The following is a 22,038-nucleotide window of genomic DNA, read 5'->3' on the forward strand; positions in this document are numbered from 1 at the left end:
TTCAGATTATACCCTCACCCTCACATGGTTTGTAAAGTCACTTAATCCAGCGGGCTTTTGATGTAGTCATTACTCCGAGTGGAAGGTGATTTGCCATTAAAGCTGCCCCTCCTCCACTCTCTCTCTCTGACCCGTGAAGGCTCTTATTAAGACAAAATCCTGTCTCTGAGGTAAGAAAAGATTATCTCCTTACTCCATGTGTCATCATCCATCATCGGAGTAATCTTTGTTCAAAAGGGGGAGGATAAAAGAAAATAGAAAGAGGGAGTGTTTAACAGATATCTGAATTTTGGGTGCACTATGCTTCCCAGGGGAGGGAGGGCACTTTTGTCACCCCCAGGTGGCCCTCCGGGCTTTAGTGACATGCTTACTTGTGGCTATAAACAAAGGTGAGAACCTTGCCATAACTGCTTGTATATAGGTTGCTTTTGACTCTGTGTGTGTGTGTGTGTGTGTGTGTGTGTGTGTGTATGGGATATGGTGTGACATGTGTGATGTGGGGGGGGGTATGGTGTGATGTGTGCTGTGTGTAGCGGCCTGTGCCTGCTACAGTGTAGCTAACGGGCTCTTTCAAGAGAAACCATAGGCACTGGAGAGTTGGCTGGAAGACCACAAGGTTAAGACAGCAATGCCAAATCCTTGGTCACTCATCAGAATCCCTCCTGTTCAGATGATGGGGGACAAAAAGGACATCATCCATAGAGGGGACTCAGTCACAGCCACACGAGGGGTGGTGGTGAGAATGAGTTACTCCACAGGGTGGTGGTTGGCCACCTCTCACTGTCTGTCTCACCTCAGTAAGAGTCTTTGGCCAAGGTCACCAAGGCAGTCTGGACACATGGGTGTCCTATATGAGCCCAGTATTTAAGTCCTTCAGCCCATCTCTCCCAGGGGCTCCTCTGCGCTCTCTGGGTCTTCCACAACCCTCATTAATAAATGACCCCATTTATATATTTATTTGCATACATATACACTTATACATGTAACGATAATAAAAAAATAGAGGCCATGAATTTGAAAGAGAGTGGAGGGGTATGGGTGGGGCTGGAGGAAGGAGGGAGGAGATGATGTAATAAATTTTAACTGAATAAAGAATATTAAACATTTAAATGAGAGAAAGAAAATGGGGCTCCAGTCTTTCCTACCCCGCACTCCCTCTCCATGGGTGGTCAAACACCTCCCACTCAATCCTATGTTTGCAGAGATAGGACGAAACTTTCCACTCTCACTAAATATGAGGGAAAAAAAAAAAGACATCTGCTAATATACTTAAAAAAAAAAACAAAACAAAACAGCTAGGAGAGCTTCAACAAGAAAACTAGAGACACTCAGAGGACAGGAAGAAATATGCCTTTTATTAGAAGTCTTATATGTACAGGGGCAGCTGTTCCTCGCAGCCTAAGAAGGCTGCGAGAAAGCCACTGCCATCCAAGGTCACACATTTACTTACATTGGAAACACCACTTAAACACCACTTCGAGTCATTAACAGATAAAGCCATTACACACGGATGCAAAGAGACGCAGGGCCTGTGGACACTTCGGGTATTTTCTAAAAACAAGTCTACACAAAAAATACAATGTGCCAGTAAAAAAAAATAGGCATTTTAATACATGTCTTTTTTTTTTTCTTTCTTTCTATCTTTTTTCTTTTTTTTTTTTTTTTTTTTTGTTTTTGTTAATACATGGTACTCTGAGATTTTTCTCAAGTTTTTTTTTTTTTTTTTTTTTGTTTTGTTTTGTTTTGTTTTTTTTCCACATTGAGATTTGCAGGCACTTTAGCAACCCAGCCTTGGCTTTTAATACATGATGTTCAGACCAACAAATGAACAGCGAGTATTGAGGGCCTCATGATACAGGCATGCACAGAAATGTGACTCCCAGTGCTCTTCTGGGACATCAAAATGTTCTCAAGTGGGGTGGCTTTTCTTGTATTTGTTTTATGTTTTGTGACAGAATTACTTAGTAATGTGGTTTCACCAGGAAGGGACATAATATGTGGGGTTAAGAGACAAACACTGACTCCATCCTTAAAAACTGTATTGGGATTAATTTTCAGAATCCAAAGGGACTGATTTTTTTTCCCCTTGTCCCATTCTGTGCCTTCCTTTACTATTGCAATGCAAATAAAGTAAAATGATGACAGGATAGTTTGGCTACAGCTCCTCCAGACTCTTCCCTTAGTTCTCACCCCCCTCCTCAGGGTACATGCACAATAGGCCAATCCCATGTCCCTTGTTCCCAAGTGTTGTGAATGTGACTGAACAAGTGTATTTATAAATGCAGACTAGAATCATTATGATATGGGTAGTGAAGTTATAAGGCAGTTGGAAAGTACCTCCTGATAGCCAAATGGCACTGGCCTATGGTTTACCTTCTTCACTTACCGTCCCAGAGCCTTCATGCTCCAAGGAACTCGGGAAAGAGAAGGAAACCCAGATTGAGTCCCAGAACAGGGAGCAACCCTGCTGTGAAGGCCTGGAAAGGCCTTGTTCCTGGTGCATGCTGCACTCACTTTCATCTACCAGAGACTGAGATATCGCTCTAGCTGAGAGCCCAGGGGGAAAGGGGGCAGCAACACCTGCAGCCCCGGGGTCACTCTCTATGGTAAAGCTGCGATACCCAAGCCATAGGCATCTTATGCACAAGCTGAAGCTTCTGGTACTGCAGAGAAGCAGGTGGGTGATGCCTTGAACTTGGGGTTGTCAGGAGGGGGAATCCTTCCATGAGATAGACACTGAGACACAGTGGCAAAGACATTAAGGCCTTTCATTTCTTTGCTTGTGCTGCTTAAAGGCACTGATACCAGCGACAGACGTGTTCTGTAGTACCACCGGAGGCTTTTAGAACTCCAAGAACACAAGTCTTCATAGGAAAATGTCCTTTATTGCATGACAGGGAGCACTGCCATCTTCACTTGAGCTCAGGAGTAGAAGGGCCGCCCTTTCTCAGGTGTCTGCAGTCTGTTTAGCCTGGCGACCTGAGATGGGGATGGAGGCACATCTTGCCTGAAGGGCCCCCTGACTCCATCGGCCGGGGGTTGCTTCTTCAGCTGCTGCTCTTTCCGCCTCTGCTCCTGGCGGAGGAGCTCCTGGGTCTCCAGCATGACCCTGGCATTGAAGCCATGCCCGCCTAGATAGCCGTTCCTTGAGCCCTGGTAACTGGAATACCTGGGGTTCTCCTTGGCACTCTGGAAGCCTTCACCGGGGGCATAGTTCTGTTCCCAGGAGTCCTGTGATATGGAACTGGCATTCTTCCTGCTTTGCCTAGCAGAAAAGCAACGAAGTCAGTCAGGGATGAGAGAGATGAATCTCTAGGCTTTAGAAAATATCACCATCACACACCTGGTACCATGGTGGGGGCTGCAGATCTTGCTGCCTAGGCTTAAAGATCTGATTTCCACCTATAGAACCCATGTAAAAAGCTGGGTGGGGTAGCACACATTTGTAACTCCAGCACTAGGGAAGAAAGGAGACCCATGGGGCTTGCTGGCTGGCCAGCTTAGCCTAATTGGTGAGCTCCAGCCCATGAGAGACTCCCATTTCCAATAAACAAGGTAGATAGTTTCCTAGGAGACCTGAGGGTATCCTCTGGCCTTCATATGCACTAATGCATGTGCACCCACACATAGGCACCTGCATTGTGCATGCAGCCACACCACAAACAACAAAGAAACAAAAAATCTGTGATGTCCTCAACAAGTCCTTCATTTCAGCTATGAGACTAATGCTGACCGAACAAAAGGCAGGCACAGACTCAGCAGCTACTTAGAAACAGGCGCTTCTCCTAGCTTGAGGTGCCCTCTTGCTCAGAGTGACCATGCCCCCTGTAGTGTGGGTGCATACACAAGCGTCTAAGTATTAGCGGTCAGGCAGCATCTAGTTTTGTAATAACTGCTGCTCACTTTAGTGTTACTGTTCAATCTAAATAACCCAACGACCAGTGTGCCTACCTGCTGCCAGAATGACAGAAACTGGTGTGCACGGTTCAGAGACTAAGAAGTCACTGGGTCATAAGGAAGCTTAGTGATGGATTACAGTGTGAGCTCAGACGAGAATGGAGGTGCAGCAGTCAGAGGGCTGGGCTGGGCTGGGCTGCGCTGCTAGAGCATGAGGAGGCCTGGTTCCATCCCCAGCACCGCATACACCAGGTATTGAGAGTACATGCCTGCTACTCCAGCATTAGGGAAGAAGAGGCAGGAGGATCGGAAGTTCAAGGTCATCTCCCTCTACACAGTAAGTCTGTGACTAGCCTGGGTTGCAGGAGACTGCTTCAGAACAACAAGAAATGACCAATAAAACCAAACAAGTAACGCAACAGGCAGCTCCTTCAGTCTTCACTGTGGCTCTCAGGGGTCCTGTGTGTCAGGAGCTGGCATAGGTCCTGTCTGGGAACACTATTTATTCCACCTTGCTAGAAAACCTATTTCCTGTCACCCCAGGGTAGGGAGACAAACCCAAGCCACACAGAATCTCAAGTCCTATCACTCCTGCAAGGGACTTGCTGTGGTTTTCAGGAAACAAGACTCTAAAACATCTTCAATTTACTACCAAGGCTCTAGATACTTCTATGAATTTTCAAACAGATTGCCTTTGATAAGGCATAACAATTTTGTGCTAGGGAGGAAGACATGCCCTATTTTTCCCCTTGAAAGAGGAAGCAGGAGGAGAGATGACACTCATAAAGAAAATCTATTATTACTCCATTTATCAGCAAGAAAATCATCTGGGGACAGTAGGCAAGGCTCAGCCTCTTATATCAGCACACACAACATTGCACAGTCATGGAGAACGTGGGAAGCCACCATGCCTCCCAAAAGAACAGAGAGATCAGCATCTGCATGTTCTGAAATGCTGGCAATATGGTTCAGGGTAGAACCTGCCCATTTTCCACATGGCTGGGACTGTAGATGGGAGACAGCAGATGAAAAGTGAATTAAATCCTCAATGTCACCACTGGCTCTGTGAGCCACTGGGATGAATGGTGGCTCCCATCTGGCTTTCCTCATGGGAGCTACAGTGTAATTCTCAGATGGGATAGAGTAAGTTTCTTTGCTTAAAGCACTGATTATCTTCACATAAAAAGTCATAAACTAATCTGACCAGAGAAGTGACAGATGGACAGTGTCAACATGAAGCCTGGGAGTTTACATTGTCACCTCCTCATCCATGGCCTCTGGATACCTATAGACAGCTTCCTCCCTGATCCTGCACATCCCTTGCATGGAAATGCAGGTTCTTTGTGCACTAAAATTTGTGAAAATTCACTGAGACCTGTCAGGGGTGGATGAAAAGACACTGTGGGAGGAAGCTGTTTTGTAGCTCACGTTCAGATCAAGGAGTACAGAATAAAGCAAGTTGCAAGTCCTGAGGTTTGAGATAGGGTATGGGGAAAACACACACACACACACACACACACACACACACACACACACACACACACACACACACACACACCTACATTAGAAACTAAATATACTAAATATTAAAGCACCCGGGAAAGGGAAGAACAACTTAGGAACACAGAGATTCAGATTCTGTGTTCTTGTGACCAGACTGTCACTTGCTCTTTGAGTAGCCTGGGGGAGTTGTGTTCTCTAGGCCCAAGCTACCTCATGTCAGATGGGATGTAGTAGCTGACTGTGTAAAATGCTGGGGAGAAATCAGCAAACATGTAAATTGATCAGAAAAGAGACTGCCTCTCTTCAAATGACTTACCGGATCTAGAGAACAAGTCAGTGTCAAATATTAGTTTCTGGGTTTAGGGTAGAGGGATGATGACCACTTTTTGGAACCAAGAATAATTAGAAGGCAGAGACAAAGTGGGTTGTAATCCAAGAGTTGGTGCCCAATGAAGACCACTCCACAAACAATTGTGTATACTGCCCAGGACCATTCAAAGACCACAGAAATGGCAGCCACCTGTGTGCTCTCGCTGGATTTATTCATGATCACACTTAGGTCTGGTTGGTCCTGCAGCAAACCCCCTGGACATCTTGGAGTGCATTCACTGTATACCTTGGCTAGGTACGAACTGCTTGCTACTGATTATAACAGCCTCCATCATCGTCTAAGGAACTTGAGCCAAAGAAACAAGGCAAGGACCAAGATGAGGGAGACAGAAAGATGAAGAGAGACACAGAGTATGGCTTTGAAAGAGATAAACAGTAGTGGACTCAATAACCCTAGTGAGAGAGGGCACGAGGGTGCAGTGGCCTGCGACAGGAAGAGATGCGGGGGGGGGGCAGTTATAGAGTAGACACACAGTCACCACAGGAGAGGAGTAAGAGGAAAGGCAAAGAGAGCAGGAGGATTATGGGTTCCAGTCATGAGCAGTGGAGGATGTCTGCATGCCTGGGCTTCAAGTATTCTGGAAGGACTTACTGACTGTGACTCTGAGAAAGTCATTTTATTTCCTTCATTTTTTTCTGAGCGTTTTATTTGCAAGATGGGAAATCTCCAAAGAACTTTGTGTAGACTTAAGCCTCAATGCTTCTTACCCAATGTAGGTTAAATGACTTCAGGAGCTAATCTCTACAAAACAGCAAGAGGCAGTTAGTGCTCCAAGGGATGTACAGCTTCACAGATGAAAAAAGACAATGGAATGAACTGGTTCACACGTCACTACCATGTGTGCTGGTGGGAACTCGCTGCAATTCACTCTTGGCTAACCACTGTGAGTGTTCCGTTCTGAGGCTGTCATGGAGATGACTGAACTTTAGAGGGACTTGCCTTTTTCAGAATTTGAAGCAAGTTCATTTTTACATGGATCAGCCAATGCACAGATAAACACCACCTCCCTCAAACTGCTTTGCTCAAATTCACATTTCTTTTGAGACGGGAAAACCAGTGTCTAATAACTGTCACATAGTCGTGACTTGTTTGGAAGAATCTGAAAACCTGCAGGGCTTTCAATATGTTTATTCTGCACTATATATTTCCTGTAAGGAAGACTTTGATGGGAAAATGGGGGTGAGTTTAGTGTGGGTGTGTGGTCAATCATGTGACAGAGTTCTAGTCCTTTCACAGAAGACACCCCGAGCCGAGGTCCCTCATAAGCCTGACACCTAAGCTTCTCTGGCTTGGTTGTCAGTTAATGAGCCAGGCACTCCTGGGACTCTGCGCTTCCATGCAGAATGACAGTAGAGATAGAGGGCAATTAGAATGGGGTCTGTAACTGCCTATCCATAGATGTGTGTGCATGGAGGACTCCATCCTGCTGCAACACAGCTGGGCACATACAGCAGCATTCACCCAAGAACTCTGGGAGCCAGGCAAGCAAAAGCATGATTATACTCGTACACCTCCCAAGCCAAGCATGCCTGCACTGCCCATTCCTTGGTGACCTTGGTCCAAGCTGGAAGGCTGCTTCTGCAGCTCTGAGGTCAGCTCACCTTGGCAGTGAGCTGTATTGGCGCTGGGCTTGCTGGAAGCTCTCCCGTTCCTCCTGTCGCTGCCGTTGCACTTGAACCTCCACAGACACCGAGTGCCGACCACTCTGAGACGCTGGCCGTGAGCTGGACTGTGGGAGAGATGCACAGCTTGTCAGTACGAGAATGACACCTGCCTTTTCATGCCATAATTGATGCCACTTCAATTCTGGGTCTTCTATAGTGCTGGAGATGGGACCTAATGCCTGCACATGCTGGGCAAATGTTCTGCCTGAGTTACACTGTCAAGTCTCCAATTTTTGATTCTTACCAAATGACTTTGAAACATTTTTACAAATTCTATGATTTTGTGTGTCTACATCAAGTTTATTTGCTATTTTGCCTCGTTATTTTGAGACAAGGTCTCAAGTAATCCTGCCTAGGCTTGAGTCTCTACTTATGGAACACTGGGATCAGCATGCCTGGTTTATGTGGCACTGGGTATGGAACCCAAGTCTTTGTGCACCAGCTGAGCCACCTCCCAACTCCCCTACCACCCCATTCAGGTTTTTGAGAGAAGAACCATATCATAGCTTGGCTGAGTTTTACATCCAGCATCTTAAGCTGTGACTTTGGTTTGGGCACATCATTTAAAATGGAGAGGCCAACTCGCTAGTGTTTCTTAGTGAGACTCAGTAAATACTGGCATAGGTACTAGCTGACATCCCTTACATATAGCAAACACCAAGCTCAGAAGAGTAGAAGTTAAGACCAAAATCCAGGACTGGTAATGCAGCTCAGGTGGTACAATGCTCCCCCAGCACACAGGAAGCTCTGGCTTTATCTCCAGCACAGCATGATGTGGATATAGTATAACACACCTGCAATCCCAGCACTCAGGAGATAGAGGTGAGAGGGTCAGAAGGCGAAGGTCTCCCTCAGCAGTGAGTCTGAGGCCAGCCTGGGCTACCTGAGACTCTGTCTCAAACCAACCAACAAAAACAAAGCAAAAGTTTGCTACCATAACTCACAAAGGCAGGAGTTCAGGGGCCTGTGTCTGAAGGCTTGCTGAGCTGGTGAATATTTAGTAGTTGTCTCTTATGTACTAGCAATGGTAAACAACACGGAGTGTCCACCTATACCATGAAGTCACAGCCCAATTTTGAAATGTAAAGATCAGTTTAAATGAGACGCTGTGACTAAAGATAGGCCTCCTGTCCCCAAGGATGTCAGCTAAAGAGGACCAGGGACCCTTACCATCAGCATGGATCTGTCTGCTAATGAATACTAAAAGGACCAGTTTAAATTAACACACTTCCTCGGTCACAGGAAGTGGTGATCGGCCGATGTGAACCTAGCCTGAGAGAAATCTTCATTCCACCTGGCCACACACTGTGGCTAGTACATTATGTGTGGCATGTGTTTTTCATTCACAGTGGATTATCAAATTGTTTACTATGCCGTGTAGATCAAAACAGCCGGCAACTTTACAGAATACCCAGGGATGGTTTACAGCTGTGGTGCTGTTGGCACCCCAAGATACCTGTCTTGTTACTCATCCATCTTGGCACCTCTTTTTGCTATGTGACACTGCGCAATGTACAAACTCTATGTGAAGACTATCTGAGGAAAAGCTCTAACTGATTTTCCTTCTAGCGCTGAAAGCCAGCGGCAGGAATGACTCAATAATGGCTGTGTAAAGTAATGGCTTTAGCATTCATAGGAGAGTGCTAAGCTAACACGAGTCCTGCCCCTGAAGAGCAGCCCCTCTGTTTGGCTTCTGTCTGAAGAGAAACTCAACAACATGGGCTGTTCTCTTTCTGTCAGAGAGCTCCTGATGTGCTGGTAAGCAATAATGAGGCAATGTCCAGGACAAACATCTCTAAGCAGATGTCCTCAGCTGGTTCATGTTTAAAAAAAATACTCCAAGACAAAAATAATGTGGTAAGTGTTTAGACTTAATGGTACCCCAGTCTGTGCTGGGGGACAGTCACAATCATACTAGTTGGGACAGACGTGTGCCAGAGGCTACATGTGCACTTCAAACAATACATCGTGTATGTTCAGCATGAAGAGCACTGAGGGGGCTGGGAAAGGGCTCCGTGGGTAAAGTGCATGCTGTGCAAACACAGAAGCTGGATTTGGATCCCCAGAACCTGTCTAGAAGCTGGGTATGGTGGAGGGCTCTGGTAATACCAGACTAAGGGAAATGGAGTCGGGGGTGGAGAGAGAGAGAGAGAGAGAGAGAGAGAGAGAGAGAGAGAGAGAGAGAGAGAGAGAGCAGAAGACAGGAAAGGAAAGGGAAGGGAAGGGAACAGAAGGGAAGGAAAAGTAGATGGCTCCAAAGGAATGGCATGTGAGGTTGATTTCTGGTCTCCACATGCCTTCACATGTGTGCACACACACACACACACACACAAGAAAGAGGAGGGCTTGGTAGATAGATGATAGATGAATGGATGGATAGATATATAGATAGTTGGATAGTAGATAGGTGATAGAGTATTTCCCCAGCAAGTCTCTGCTTTTATGCATACAGCATCCTCTATATTAATGAAGGCAGGCATCTTTTCTCCCTTCTATGAGGCAGGATACCACTGAACTATTGGGTGGTGGTATTCCAGCAGGAACCTTGGGGAAGTGTCACTGGACAGGCAAATACAAAGTGAGAACTCTGTGATTTGGACTGCGTCCCCCAAGGTGCCCTGTTCCTCCCCACACACACACTGTAACCTACACATGTCAGGCTGTCTGGAAGGCTTTGGCATTCTGTGCCAGGATTCAGTAACCAGCGATTGAAGCTCCCACTGGCTTTTGACACGCTGCTTGTGGAGATGTGAAAAGAAAATGTAAGATCTTACAGAAATGTAGGTATATTTTTAAGTTGTTTCTCTCAGCGGCCTGACAATTTGATTCTGACAGAGGGAAAAATAAGTTGAAGGGCTTTTGTTTCCTCCACTGTGCACTGTCTGACACGGTTCAAACCTTGTCAGTTGTAAGGATCTACTGACATCCTCGAGGGGTTCAGGAATGATCAGCACAGGGGCTGCAGCATGCACAAGCAATGACTGAGGTGCAGACAGACTGACGTCTCACATAATCAGACAAAAGCTTCAGCCTGGCTATCCATATATCCCTTGCTCTCTCTCTAAGAGTGCAAAAAGGCACGCCAGTCATGCCAGTCACTGCCATCGTTCAGAGGTAACTCCAATAGGCCATGTGTCTTAGGGGAGATTGTACATGTGACTAGTTCATAATGGCAAGTCAATAAAATCACTCTGGCAAGTTTTACATTTGTCCCAGATTAAAAAAAATAGCCTCCCAAGCTTGGGAGATAACTCAGCTGATGACTTCCAAATGAGAACCCACAGCAACAGCAACAACAAAGCTGGGTGTGGTGCACACCATTGTAATCCTAGTACTGGGGAGACAGGGACGAAAGGATCCCTGGGTCTCCCTGGCCAGCCAGCAAATCAGAGCAGCGAGCTCCAGGTTCAGCAAGAGACCATGTCTCAACACACAGTACATGGATGGCACCTGAGAAGCACAGCCATGTATCTGAATCAAAAATTGCATGAGTAAAGGTATGAGGAAGAGATAACATGCTACCCCACAGAGGAGTCCATGTTTTCAGACAACAACAAAGTGGGAGGGGAGAATGAATAGAGTGCTCTTTACACAAGCATGAAGACCTGAATTCAGATCTCCGGGCCCGCAGGCCAGCCAGGGCAGCCCATGGGTAGCCAGCTCCAGGTTCAGTGAAAGACCCTGGCTCAAAATGTATGGTAGACAGTAATAAAGGAAGATACACTCTACAGTGACCTCTGTCATACACACACCATCTGCATACAACACACACCACCTCACATCTGCATACAACACATACAAAAGAAACAGCTGTAGAAAATTCATGTGCCTGCATAAGTGTCACAACACTGGGAATTCAGACAAGGAAGTAAAGCTGCTTTAGCTGCACATTACAGAACACCTAGGTCTTGTTTGCAATGAAATCAGTTATTAAAAAAGAAAAAAAAAAAAAAAAACACACGACTCTTTAAATTGGAAAAAAAAAAAAAAAGATAAAGCCCCCAAGTGTCAAAGTGTCGGATCTAAATAACAGAAGATACTGTAAGACAGAAGTGAGTATACAACTGTCACAGGGTACAATGGAATCTCTTCCTTAAAACCACATGAGGAAACTATGCCTGTTACTTCTGTAAGTGAGCTCTGAAATACTGGTCTTTATCATTAGAAAGACACCACTTCAGGACTGAGAAAGATGGAAAGTACTGATTTCATCCTGTGCGAAAGAAAATATAAGAACTATCCCCACAAAGGGCTGCCGAATTTGGATCAACTAAGCATGTCTCTCAGCTAATTAAAATTACTCTTTGATTTTTTTTTTTACAAAAATAAAAACACAAAACAAAATAGCTAAAATAATTAACAGACTAATGAACAAGACCATGTAGACACAATGTAAAGTTTCAATATTAATTAGAACTAGGTAATGCTGTAACTTTTACAGATTCTAAAGGTAGAAATAAATTTGTTAGTATATTGAGTTATATACAAATTCCATAACTTAAAACATACCCAGTCATATCTTCATATAGATAAGAAAACATTGTGAAAATATGCATATATACGTGTGTGTATACATATACACATATGTGTGTGTGTGTGTGTGTGTGTGTGTGTGTGTGTGTGTGTGTGTGACCATTTATTTGGAGTTTTCTATTTTCTACCTGAATATACATAATACAATTTTCTGAATTTTACATGTGCCCAAGGCAATACAGAAAACAAAACATAAAATATAACAGTTTGTGTTTTTTAGATAAAAATAATGACAAAAATTATATCCCTTTAAGATGGTGGGTCCTTATTTAGAAGTTAAATGCACATAACTCACATATGGATTCTAAACTGATTAAAATGACAATTTAAAGATCTGGTAGGCAGAAAGAAGTTCTATCCAATTAAGTCATGTAAAGAGTGTAAATTATATTCACTCTGATTAACTGTGGACACTGCTAACAGTGGTCATTATCTTCTGTAGTTCCCTCATTTACAACTTTAATCACAGTGAAGCTAACTTCTGTCAATCTCCCTTCTAAATACAAACCAAACTAGGACCCTCTCAGGCCCCCAGATCAGACAAGACTGGGGGCCTTCAGGGTGGTGTAGCTGAGACAACTTTTTGTCTGTTTTGGTATCTCAGTCCTCTGCCTCAGTATTCTGTCAAATTCTCGTGGGTTCTGAATGCTGAAAAGCATAAGTGCTACTAAGAACTCCTGCAAAGGCTGAAAAGTCCTTGGAACACCCACTTTCCCCTGAGCTTTCTAAAGGCATGCTTTGGCATTAACACTAGGTTTGTCTTCATTCACTCTCCCATTAGCGTTTGTGTTTAGTAGATTTTCCTTTCTGAAGTACTTAGTACCTGGAGAACTAGGTCTAGATCTACAGAGCAGGCCATTAGCATTAGCAGCTCATATCACCCAGCACCCTTCTCTGCAGGTAGTGTAGCCCATGGGTATACAGAAGTTTGTCTACAGGGATGGTTATAGTGTCCAAAGCGAAGGGTCTACTTTGCTGTAGCAAGGGGCTTTCTCCATGAGGAACCGACACCCTCTGCTGCAAAACAGCTCTCTCTGGGGACATTTCCAAGGAAAGCAATCTTCACACACTGTGAGCTGAGGTCCCACTGAAAGGCTTAAATGAAAGTGATGTCTTCTGAATCAAGGACAAAAGCAATGAGAAGCAATAGCAACAGAAGCCTCACAAAGTCACTAAAACAATGACAACAAAACAAAACTGCTGTTTTATCAAATCCCCTGGCCTAAGGAAGGCACCAGGGATGCAGAATAAGCCTTGCACTGGCTCCCTATGAGACTAGGCAACACCCTGGAAGGACAGGAAGAACCACTGTAAGCCCACACCAGGAAAATGGAGGAAAAGGTAGGTTTTGCTGATTGTTTAAAGCCTACAAGGAACAAAGAAATCTCAGGAAAGAGGAGGACAGTCACACTGCACAGGGTCAATTTTCTTCTTGAAGGACTAAGGGATGGAAAGGAATTAGCAACTCTATTAAAGTCTCTGTTACCCCATTTCTCAGTTGCCTCAGCTAGCTTATCTCCTTGTGGACAAAGCTAGGAGTCTGAGAGATTCCACTGGCATGCTGTATTCTTTTGTGTATTTAATCCCTTTAGAGCAACTGTTGATTCCATCCATGCCAGAGCACCATGTCAATGATGAGTACCTCAGCAACTGCTCAGTAACTTGCCCTGTCACCTTAGGGTAGAGTTAAAGAGGGGTGCTGCTTTGTTTAGGCTGCACCTGGGTGGGGTGGGGGGAAGAACCCGCTTTTCCTCCTCCTCAACCTGGGAGAGAATACACTCCAATTCGAGGTCGGAATTTTCTGGGCCTGTGCTCCTCTAAAGGCCTTTTGTGCCACAAACAGCTCTTTCCAACCCAGACAGTGTCCTGAATAAAGGCTCACAAGCAGGTGCATTCCACACTGCTAGGGTTTACAGTGAACATTTCCAAAATAGATGAGCTATTAGGGCTACCTGCAGTCATTTTTGCCACAAGAAGCCCTATGCCACACATACATCTGGCTGTATGTGAATGAGCATGTCAGCTTATATGTACTATGTTTCCCATACAGCTTGAAGATGAACTTGAAGTTCTTTACAAAGAAAATGAGTGTGAACCATTCTAACATGTAAGACCATGTTCTGACACCTTCTGAGTATGGGGACTCTACAAGGTCAGCAGACCACGTGGGGAGAAAGAAAATTCCTAGCTGTGGTAGTGACAATGGAAACCAGAGGTTAGACTGAAGAAGCCAGCAGCTCTCACCGAGGGAAAAGAGAGCTGGTGTGAGGATCGTTGTGTGGAGCAGAATAACGGTTAGCCTAAGTCCATTTAAGGCATCAGCAAAAGGGAGAATTCTCGGCAAGATCTCAGTTGTTTGCAAGTGAAAAATAAAAAGAAAGGTGAAGGTCAACTTCTGATCCACAATGGAGGAAACTACTCCATGCCTATGGTAACCAATTTGTCACCTGAGTAATTGTGGTTCTGTCATCTCAGGAAATAATATATAGGCCACACTGCCTGTCTAAAGTTTCAATGGCATCTGGCACACTGTAATTTGACCTATGACCTTTGGTAGTCGAGTTTCTAAAGTACAGTGTTTTTCTGGTCTTTTCTCTAGAGTGATTGCTCCTATTAAAGAGATAACAGGGAAAGACCCAAATCACAGACACTTCCTCACCCAGACCTCGAGAAATTCCAAATTCTCTCAATAAGAATTCCCTGCATGGAGAGGATACTTGACCTCAAACTTGAAGCTCCTTTATGTGGGTACAATGTCAGCAGTCAGAAGCCAGGAGTGACGGCCACACCTATAATCCTAGCACTTGGGAGGCTGAGGTAGGAGGACTGAGAGTGACTTTCTTTGCATCACCTTCACTACAGAGTTTTAGGGACAGTCTTTCTTTCACATTTTTGTTCTTCTGTGAGTATGGTAATGGGGCCTTGTGAGCCTGGCAAGTCTGGGAAGTCAAGCCATGAACTGAGGAATGGATGCTAGGAAGATGCTGGTCTGAAAGCCACATCCCTAAGTCACCAAAAGTGCTCCTCATGGCAGAGTATGCTAACTGTCACACCATGAGAGGCTGGCAGATTACAGCAGGGTATGCGACAACTACTTCCCTCTGTGGTGGCTGCTTTCTTCTTAGGTTTCCCACAGTCCTCGGTTCTCTCTTCAAATGTAGTTACCTACACATCACATAAGAGCCCTGCTTTAGGAAACCTCTCAGGGATAGATGGAGTCAATTACACCAAACAACACCAGTGCATTATCACAATTCCATCCTGTAGCTACAGAGATGACTCAATTTACCAGAAAATAAATCAGATCCCTTATAATGAAAGCACGTCTAAGAGCAGAACAGCTGCAGAGGAAAACTGGAGATGTGTTTAGGTGTTGGATCAGCATATAACAGCCACAATCCCAAGAGGACAGCTGTCAGGGGCATGTTCCCACCTGAATGATGCTCTCACATTGCCAGGTGCCATTCTAAGGTGAGGCCTATCAGCCCCACACAGCTTCCACACCTTTCCCCTTCTTTCAGCTCTGTATCAGTCTTCCATGTGATCATTAATCAAAGCCTTTGAAGGTTTCTTGCTTAGTACACTGGATGAACTGGGTATTGCGACCAAGAAGGGCCCCAAAGACCACCCTGACATTCCAGAACCCTACTTGTCAAAGTTGAACATGGCTGCCCTCTCTAGGGTCTCCACTTTTACTCAGCCCTCCCTAAACCCAGCCACCTGTCAGTTTCACTTGGAGGTTCACCCTTCCTCTGATCAAGAAGGAGCAGGTGTCCTCAAGTCTTTTCTAATACCACCCTTCCTCTGCCACATCCAGAAATCTGTAATTATCCCCACACCGTTTCTGAAGGGACTCGTCAACATGTGGGCACTAGTCTCCTCTGCTTCTGTGCCTCAAGTGCAAGGACAGCATAGCTTTCCCATTATAGTTCTGAAGCTTCTGGCCATTCTTGCACTCTCTTGAGCCACCGTGGTGATCCATCTTCTAGCTGCACAGGTTCCCTTAACCGTACTAAGTGTCCTGACCCCCAAAATCCTCATCAGGACTATAGGGCATCCTGGCCTTCTAACTGTTGGTTTCTCCCGTCTCCATTACAGAGCTTCTCTGCAAACAGCTCTTCTTCATTCCTAGCCCCCTAGGCAGTCAGTCGGAGCTGAGCTACCAGGAGCACAGGAAGTTCCCATACCAAGAGCTGCACTGGCCTATGTGAGTAGCTCTAACTGACTCAGTCTCTCTCTTCCCAGAGAGCTTTCTAATTCTTCACTGTCTCCAACACCAACTCTGCTCCCATCCTTCTAGTCATAAAAGGGTGCCACCAGGTCTCACAGATGCAGATGCAGGACAAAAGAATAGCAGCTACCCTTCCACTTGAGAGAGATCACTGAAGTGGCTATGGAGGATGGATGACAGGTGAAGACAGATAAATAGGGATTTGACAAATACTTGGCAGAGCTGGTTGTAGTGGCTCAGTTGGTAGAGTGCTTGTCTGGCACGCATGAAGTCCTGGGTTTGAAGCCCAGCACCACAGAAAACTGGCATAATAATGCACAAATGTAGTACCACACTTGGGAGGCAGAGGCAGGAAGATCAAGAGTTCAAGGTTACCCTGGATTATATATGGAGTTTGAAGCCAGCCTGGGCTATATGAGACCCTGCCTCAATAAAACCAAACAGAGCAAAATAAAAAATATCAAGGGGGTTAAAGAGTAAAGAACCAGGAATTACCAACCTCTGTCTCACAGACACAAATAAGCATGAGCTGAACTTACGTTGGCTCTGCTCTGTAGGAAAGCACTGAGTAAACCTAATAACAAATGCAGTTGTGCAGACATTCTTTGGTGGTGTCTCGTCATAGGACTATTTGAACCTATTACACAGTGGACAGATGGTGGAACAAGATATAAAATGAAATTAGCAATGATGAAACCCAGATGGAAATGAGGAAAAGGTCAGAATGCTAAAGGTCAGAGGGATTTGGCTCCATCTTGTCTTATTTTATAAAGGACTGAGGTCATAGCTCAAGGGCTTCTCTTACAGGGCAGCTGTTAGCCTCTTCGCCTGACTGAGGAACCAGACACTCACCCAAGACTGCTCGAAGCTGTAGGTACGGCGGCGGTCTTCCACGTCCTCATCCTGCTTGGCTTGCTGGAACTCTTGCCGTAGACGCTGTATCCGGTCATGGTTGCTAGGAGTGGATCGATTGCTAAAAGAGAAAGGGCAGCAGTGAGCACCCTCAAGAACAGTAACCATAAATCTCAGTTGCTGGGGGGAAAGGGGGCAGCTAGCTGTGGAATGTTACTGAAACAGGAAGTGAATTTTTACAACACAATCTGGCCATTTGAAATGGTCACTTGTTCTCAGGACTTGGGCTCACTGCGGCTATTCCAGCAGAGATCTGAATGGGTGAACTGTGTTTGGAGAGACCTTTATTTGTAGTGACCTTTCAAAGTCTCACTTCCTTTCTATAATCTGGTTAGGTGCTGGCAATGAAGGTTTGAAAGATGTGGCTTTGGACATCAGAACAATTAGGGTTCAGACTAGCTCCTCCAGCTCCCTGGCCTGGGGCACACCATTCTTGTACTTTTACATATGAAGCAGAGATAACTGTCTTCCATAAATATCATCTGTAATCAAGCAAGATATCACCCACCCCAACAAACAAATAGCAATGACACTCAGCCTCTTAAGCCAGGTGCTGTAGCCTATATCTATTCCAACGTGAGGTAGGAAGATCAAAAGTGCCTGGGCAGTTTAGTGAGATCCTGCTTCAAATTAAAATCAAAACCAAAAATTAAAATGGGGCTGGAGATATAGCTCAATGGTATAGTGCTGGCCTAGCATGTTCTCTCTGCAGAACTGCAACAACAAAATGTATACACATCTGTGTGGTTATCTCTGTGTATATATAAGTATATGTCTGTGCATGTATGTGTGTATGTATCTGTGTGTGGTAGGTGTGTCCGTGCACCTATGTTTATGTGGAAAGTGTATATGTCATGTGCTTGTGTATATGATATATGTAATGTATTTCTCTGTATACATGAATAGAGAACACATGTGTATATCTTTACAGATATGCAGAATTATAATCACAACACTATAATGTGTATATGTATCTGTGAATGTATGGATGTGTATGTGTGTGTAGTTTATGCATATGCATATATGTGTGAATGTGTGCACGTCCTCAAAGATGTATAGGATGACATCATATTGCTGTCTCATTAGCTTCCTATTTACATGTCATCAAAGCCAGGAACAAAATGTGATTTTCGTGGTATAATGAGAAACACAGAAAAATCAAGTTAAAGTGGTGTTTGAGCAAACCACTTGCTTAAACAATGATTCATTCACGTTGAGTATTGCTGAACATCTTTTTATAGTAAGGACAGCTGTAAGCCTGGTAGAGAAGGGAGCACTTGCCCTCACCCCACCAAGCATGGAAACTGACATTTTAAGGGGGTGCGTGGCAAATGTTTTGGGTGGGTCAGTCTGAGAACATGGAAGTTAACAGGTCTGTAAATGTGCTGTTTCAAATCATACAACTTCTCCCACAGTCTGGAAAGTTCCCCCCATGCTCCTGAGGCATGCAGGCTGCTATTCCCATTGGCATATAAAAATACAGATATAGCCATATCTTGTTACAGTACATTAGCACTGGCTACCAACCTTTAGCTCCCTCTTTTCCATATAACTGGTGACTACCTAGGCATGTGGTGGTCTAGCTGCCAGCACAAAGTGACAGAAAGTGAGCAGCAAGAAAAGGGACAGTGGTTTGTTTCTTGCTCCCAACCTGCAGCAATGGCAGGATGATCAGAGGCAAGACTACAACCTCACCAGCATCCCTGCTCAACTCTTCCCATGCATTAACTGTACATTTACGGGCCCCATGAAATCCAAGCAACTGATGAAAACCAACCTTCTACTGTCTGTGATGGGGTGAAAGTCATTCTCCACAAGGTAACTGAGCCAAAATCCTCAATTCTAGTTCTGGGTAACCTCAGTGGCATTCTAGGATCAGCCCTAGAAGTCACTTGGGCCCTTGTTTCCCAATCTGCCCAAGCAGTTCCCCTTTCTCTCCTCTGCTTTCTTTCATCCTGTGTTCTAGAGAATTGGACCAGCTTGCCCTAGACCAGCTCTACACCAGTGGCGCTTTCCTGGCTTAGGCTAAAGGCAGGCTGCAATGGTTTCATGATTGATGATGATTTCCAAGAATGGGAAGGCCATCAAGTGCCCTTTGGGAATAACCATTGGCAGCATGGAGGTAAGACCTGGCTTTGAGAGAGGGAACCATTGCACCAGTTTACTTGTTTCCCAGGCCAGCCTATGATGGGCCAATCATTCAAATCTGGGCTTTGAAAACTCTGATGCCCTCTTTTGCCAAAAAAGCCAAAGAAGATTTAAATATTCATTAGCAATAGTGACTAATCCCTACACATCCCAGTCAACCCAGATTAGGGCTGGTGCCAATTTAAAGATGGCCTTTTTCTTTTCTTCCTAGTCTCCCCACCCCCAACACTGGTGAAGAATAAATAAAAACACCACCAAAGTAGATTCAAAGGATGACTGAGCCTAAAGATCTGAACAGAGATGATGGGGGTTTAGGATGTTCTCTATAAACAAACAAAAGACAGCTTTGGTCCAAATGCTAGTTCTTAGCCTGCTCTTGCAATACTGGATTTTGTAGTGTGATTGGTCTGCATGTATGTGTGTGTGTGTGTGTGTGTGTGTGTGTGTTTGTGCATGTGTTTGTGTGTGTGTGCCTGTGTGTGTGCATGTGCTTTTGAGCACACATGAAAGCACACACACACAAGTGTATACAATTGAGGAAAACTGACTTTGGTTCAGTAATGATGTGGGTTTTGTTCTGCTGTATTCTGAGTCCTGTCCTACAGAGAATTCTGGCCCAGTGTGCATGCATGGTGCACTAGGATTTGGAAGCCCATGGAAAGCAGACGGCACAGGACACATGGCACGAAGCCTTCTGGTGGGCCTTACATGTTCCCCTGATGGTGGCTGATACATTCATTTGTGCTAAGTGTAATGAGTTTCCGAAGGCCTGCTAACTGGACACCCTTTGAGGGCACAGGTTGCACAGCCATGCCTGTCCCCACTTACTGAACTGAGAATGGTCATCCTAGAGAATATTGTAAATGTGCCATTTGTGAAAAGTGAGACAGCCACACCTAATCCCTTCCATTTTTAAAAAGAGAAATCATAGATACAGTTTTTACCCTAAGTTTAGCAATTGATTTAATTTATTTTTTGATTCAAGACAAGCCAAACATAATAGGGCAGTTGGGAGCCAGTAGCTACTTCTACTTTCTATTCTATGGCTTCTGTTTTCCATTTGCTTCCCCCTCATCATTTATTTCCACTGCATCAAGGTGAGACCCATAATCTCTGAACGACAGTCCCGAGAAACAGATGCAGTCAGTTCTCCATAGGGCCCATCATTGGGAAGAAGTACTGAGAGGGAAAGTTGTTAAGATCACAACTTTAAATTTTTTTACTATATACTTTTATGTATATGGGTATATTCGGTACCCACAGAGGCCAGAGTATGGCATCAGATCCCCTGAAAATGGCTGAGGCAACATCTGGCTTCAAGGAATTGAAAGTAGGTTTTCTGGAAGAAGAACCAATGGGCTTAACCACTTTGCTATCTCTCTAGCCCCTTAACCTTTTAATTAATTAGTTAATTAATTGACTAGTTTTGATTTTTGAGACAGTTTCTCTATGTAGCCCTGGTTGTGTCCTAGAACTCACTTTGTAGACCAGGCTGGCCTTGAACACAAAGATCTACCTGCCTCCCAAGTTCTGGGATTAAAAGCATGTGCCACCACTGCCTGGTGACTCTTAACATTTTTTAAAAAAAAAGAGGTGTTACTAAACCACTCATTAAAATCACAAGAACACAACCTCTATTGGCACAAGAGACATAGCCCCTTAATTATGTGTAAGTGCACGGTGCTTAGAGATGGACTTGTGGTTTTCTTCTTCCACCACTCATGCTGCTCACTTGACACCAAATGCTTTTACCAACTGAGCCATTTCACCAACCCATGACTAACCCTTAAATCATTATTCCATACACAATTAAGCATACCGGTAAGTTATACAGTATTCATATGTCATTAGGTATTATAAATCTAGACAGGATTTAAAGTATATGGGCATATAGTCATAGATTTCTATGCAAATATTCTTCAAAATCAACTATGGAATTTTGGCATCCACAAATTCTGGTATCCAAAGGGGATGCCTGGTGGGTACTGAAGTGCACCAACAATTCAACAGGTTGACTTTGCCCTTAGAGACCTGCTCTCCTAATCTACCCTTTCCTTCCAATTCAAACTGAGCCTGGATTTAGTCCTTCCCCAGCTATCCTCTGATGTAAGTCCTGTGTTACATACAGTGCCTCTCAGAACATGCATACACACATCTTTTTCTTGTCCATGATCATCACCAGTAGCTGTGACAGAGTGCATTTTTCCAAAAAAATTTGTGGAGGGCTCACTTTGAAGTGGCTCCCAAGTCCCTCACTTTCAGATGTGCTGCCTTTTTGAAACTCACTGTCAAATGCAGATAGGGCCCACATTTGTTTCTAACAACAACAACAACAACAAAAACAAAAACAAAGCAAAACAAAAAAAAAAACAACAAAAAAGGGGATCACCATTGTTGAATGCATGTGATTAAACTTATATGATCACCTAAGAACATGGCACACATCCTGCTTGCCTCTGGACTTGAGCTACCTGCCCTGAATGTCACAGCTGCAAAGGACAAAGGGTGAAACTTCCCCAGCAGAGCCTCCATGTGATAGCCAGCCTTGTTGACCTCTTCATTGTCCACTATGAGACCCATGAGCAATGTCTCAACTCCAGACCTACAGAAATGGAATACAAATACAGACTAAACTCATGTTAATCTGTCATGCAGAAAAAGAAAACATACAGCTCACTGATGATGGTCATGGCCAGACAGCTTGCTCTGTCTGACAGGATGTCTATGGATGTGATACAAGCAGGGATTTGAAATGTGAC

The 22,038-nt window shown here is 44.6% G+C and overlaps 1 protein-coding gene across 1 annotated transcript in view; it reads right to left on the reverse strand.

The window, feature by feature from the left end:
* Window positions 1-1,334: 1,334 nt before the first annotated feature.
* The window catches only part of Pard3 (par-3 family cell polarity regulator), a 535,997-nt gene continuing 515,293 nt past the window's right edge, over window positions 1,335-22,038 (reverse strand). Inside the window, exons 23-25 of the mRNA XM_051201603.1 lie at window positions 17,072-17,192; window positions 7,393-7,520; window positions 1,335-3,265 (exon numbers count right to left, since the gene is read on the reverse strand). Coding sequence (XP_051057560.1) covers window positions 2,923-3,265; window positions 7,393-7,520; window positions 17,072-17,192 — 592 coding nt within the window. The 3' untranslated portion in view covers window positions 1,335-2,922. The remainder of the gene's footprint in view (window positions 3,266-7,392; window positions 7,521-17,071; window positions 17,193-22,038) is intronic.

Source organism: Phodopus roborovskii, unplaced genomic scaffold (assembly GCF_943737965.1).
Source record: "Phodopus roborovskii unplaced genomic scaffold, PHOROB, whole genome shotgun sequence".
NCBI lineage: Eukaryota > Metazoa > Chordata > Mammalia > Rodentia > Cricetidae > Phodopus > Phodopus roborovskii.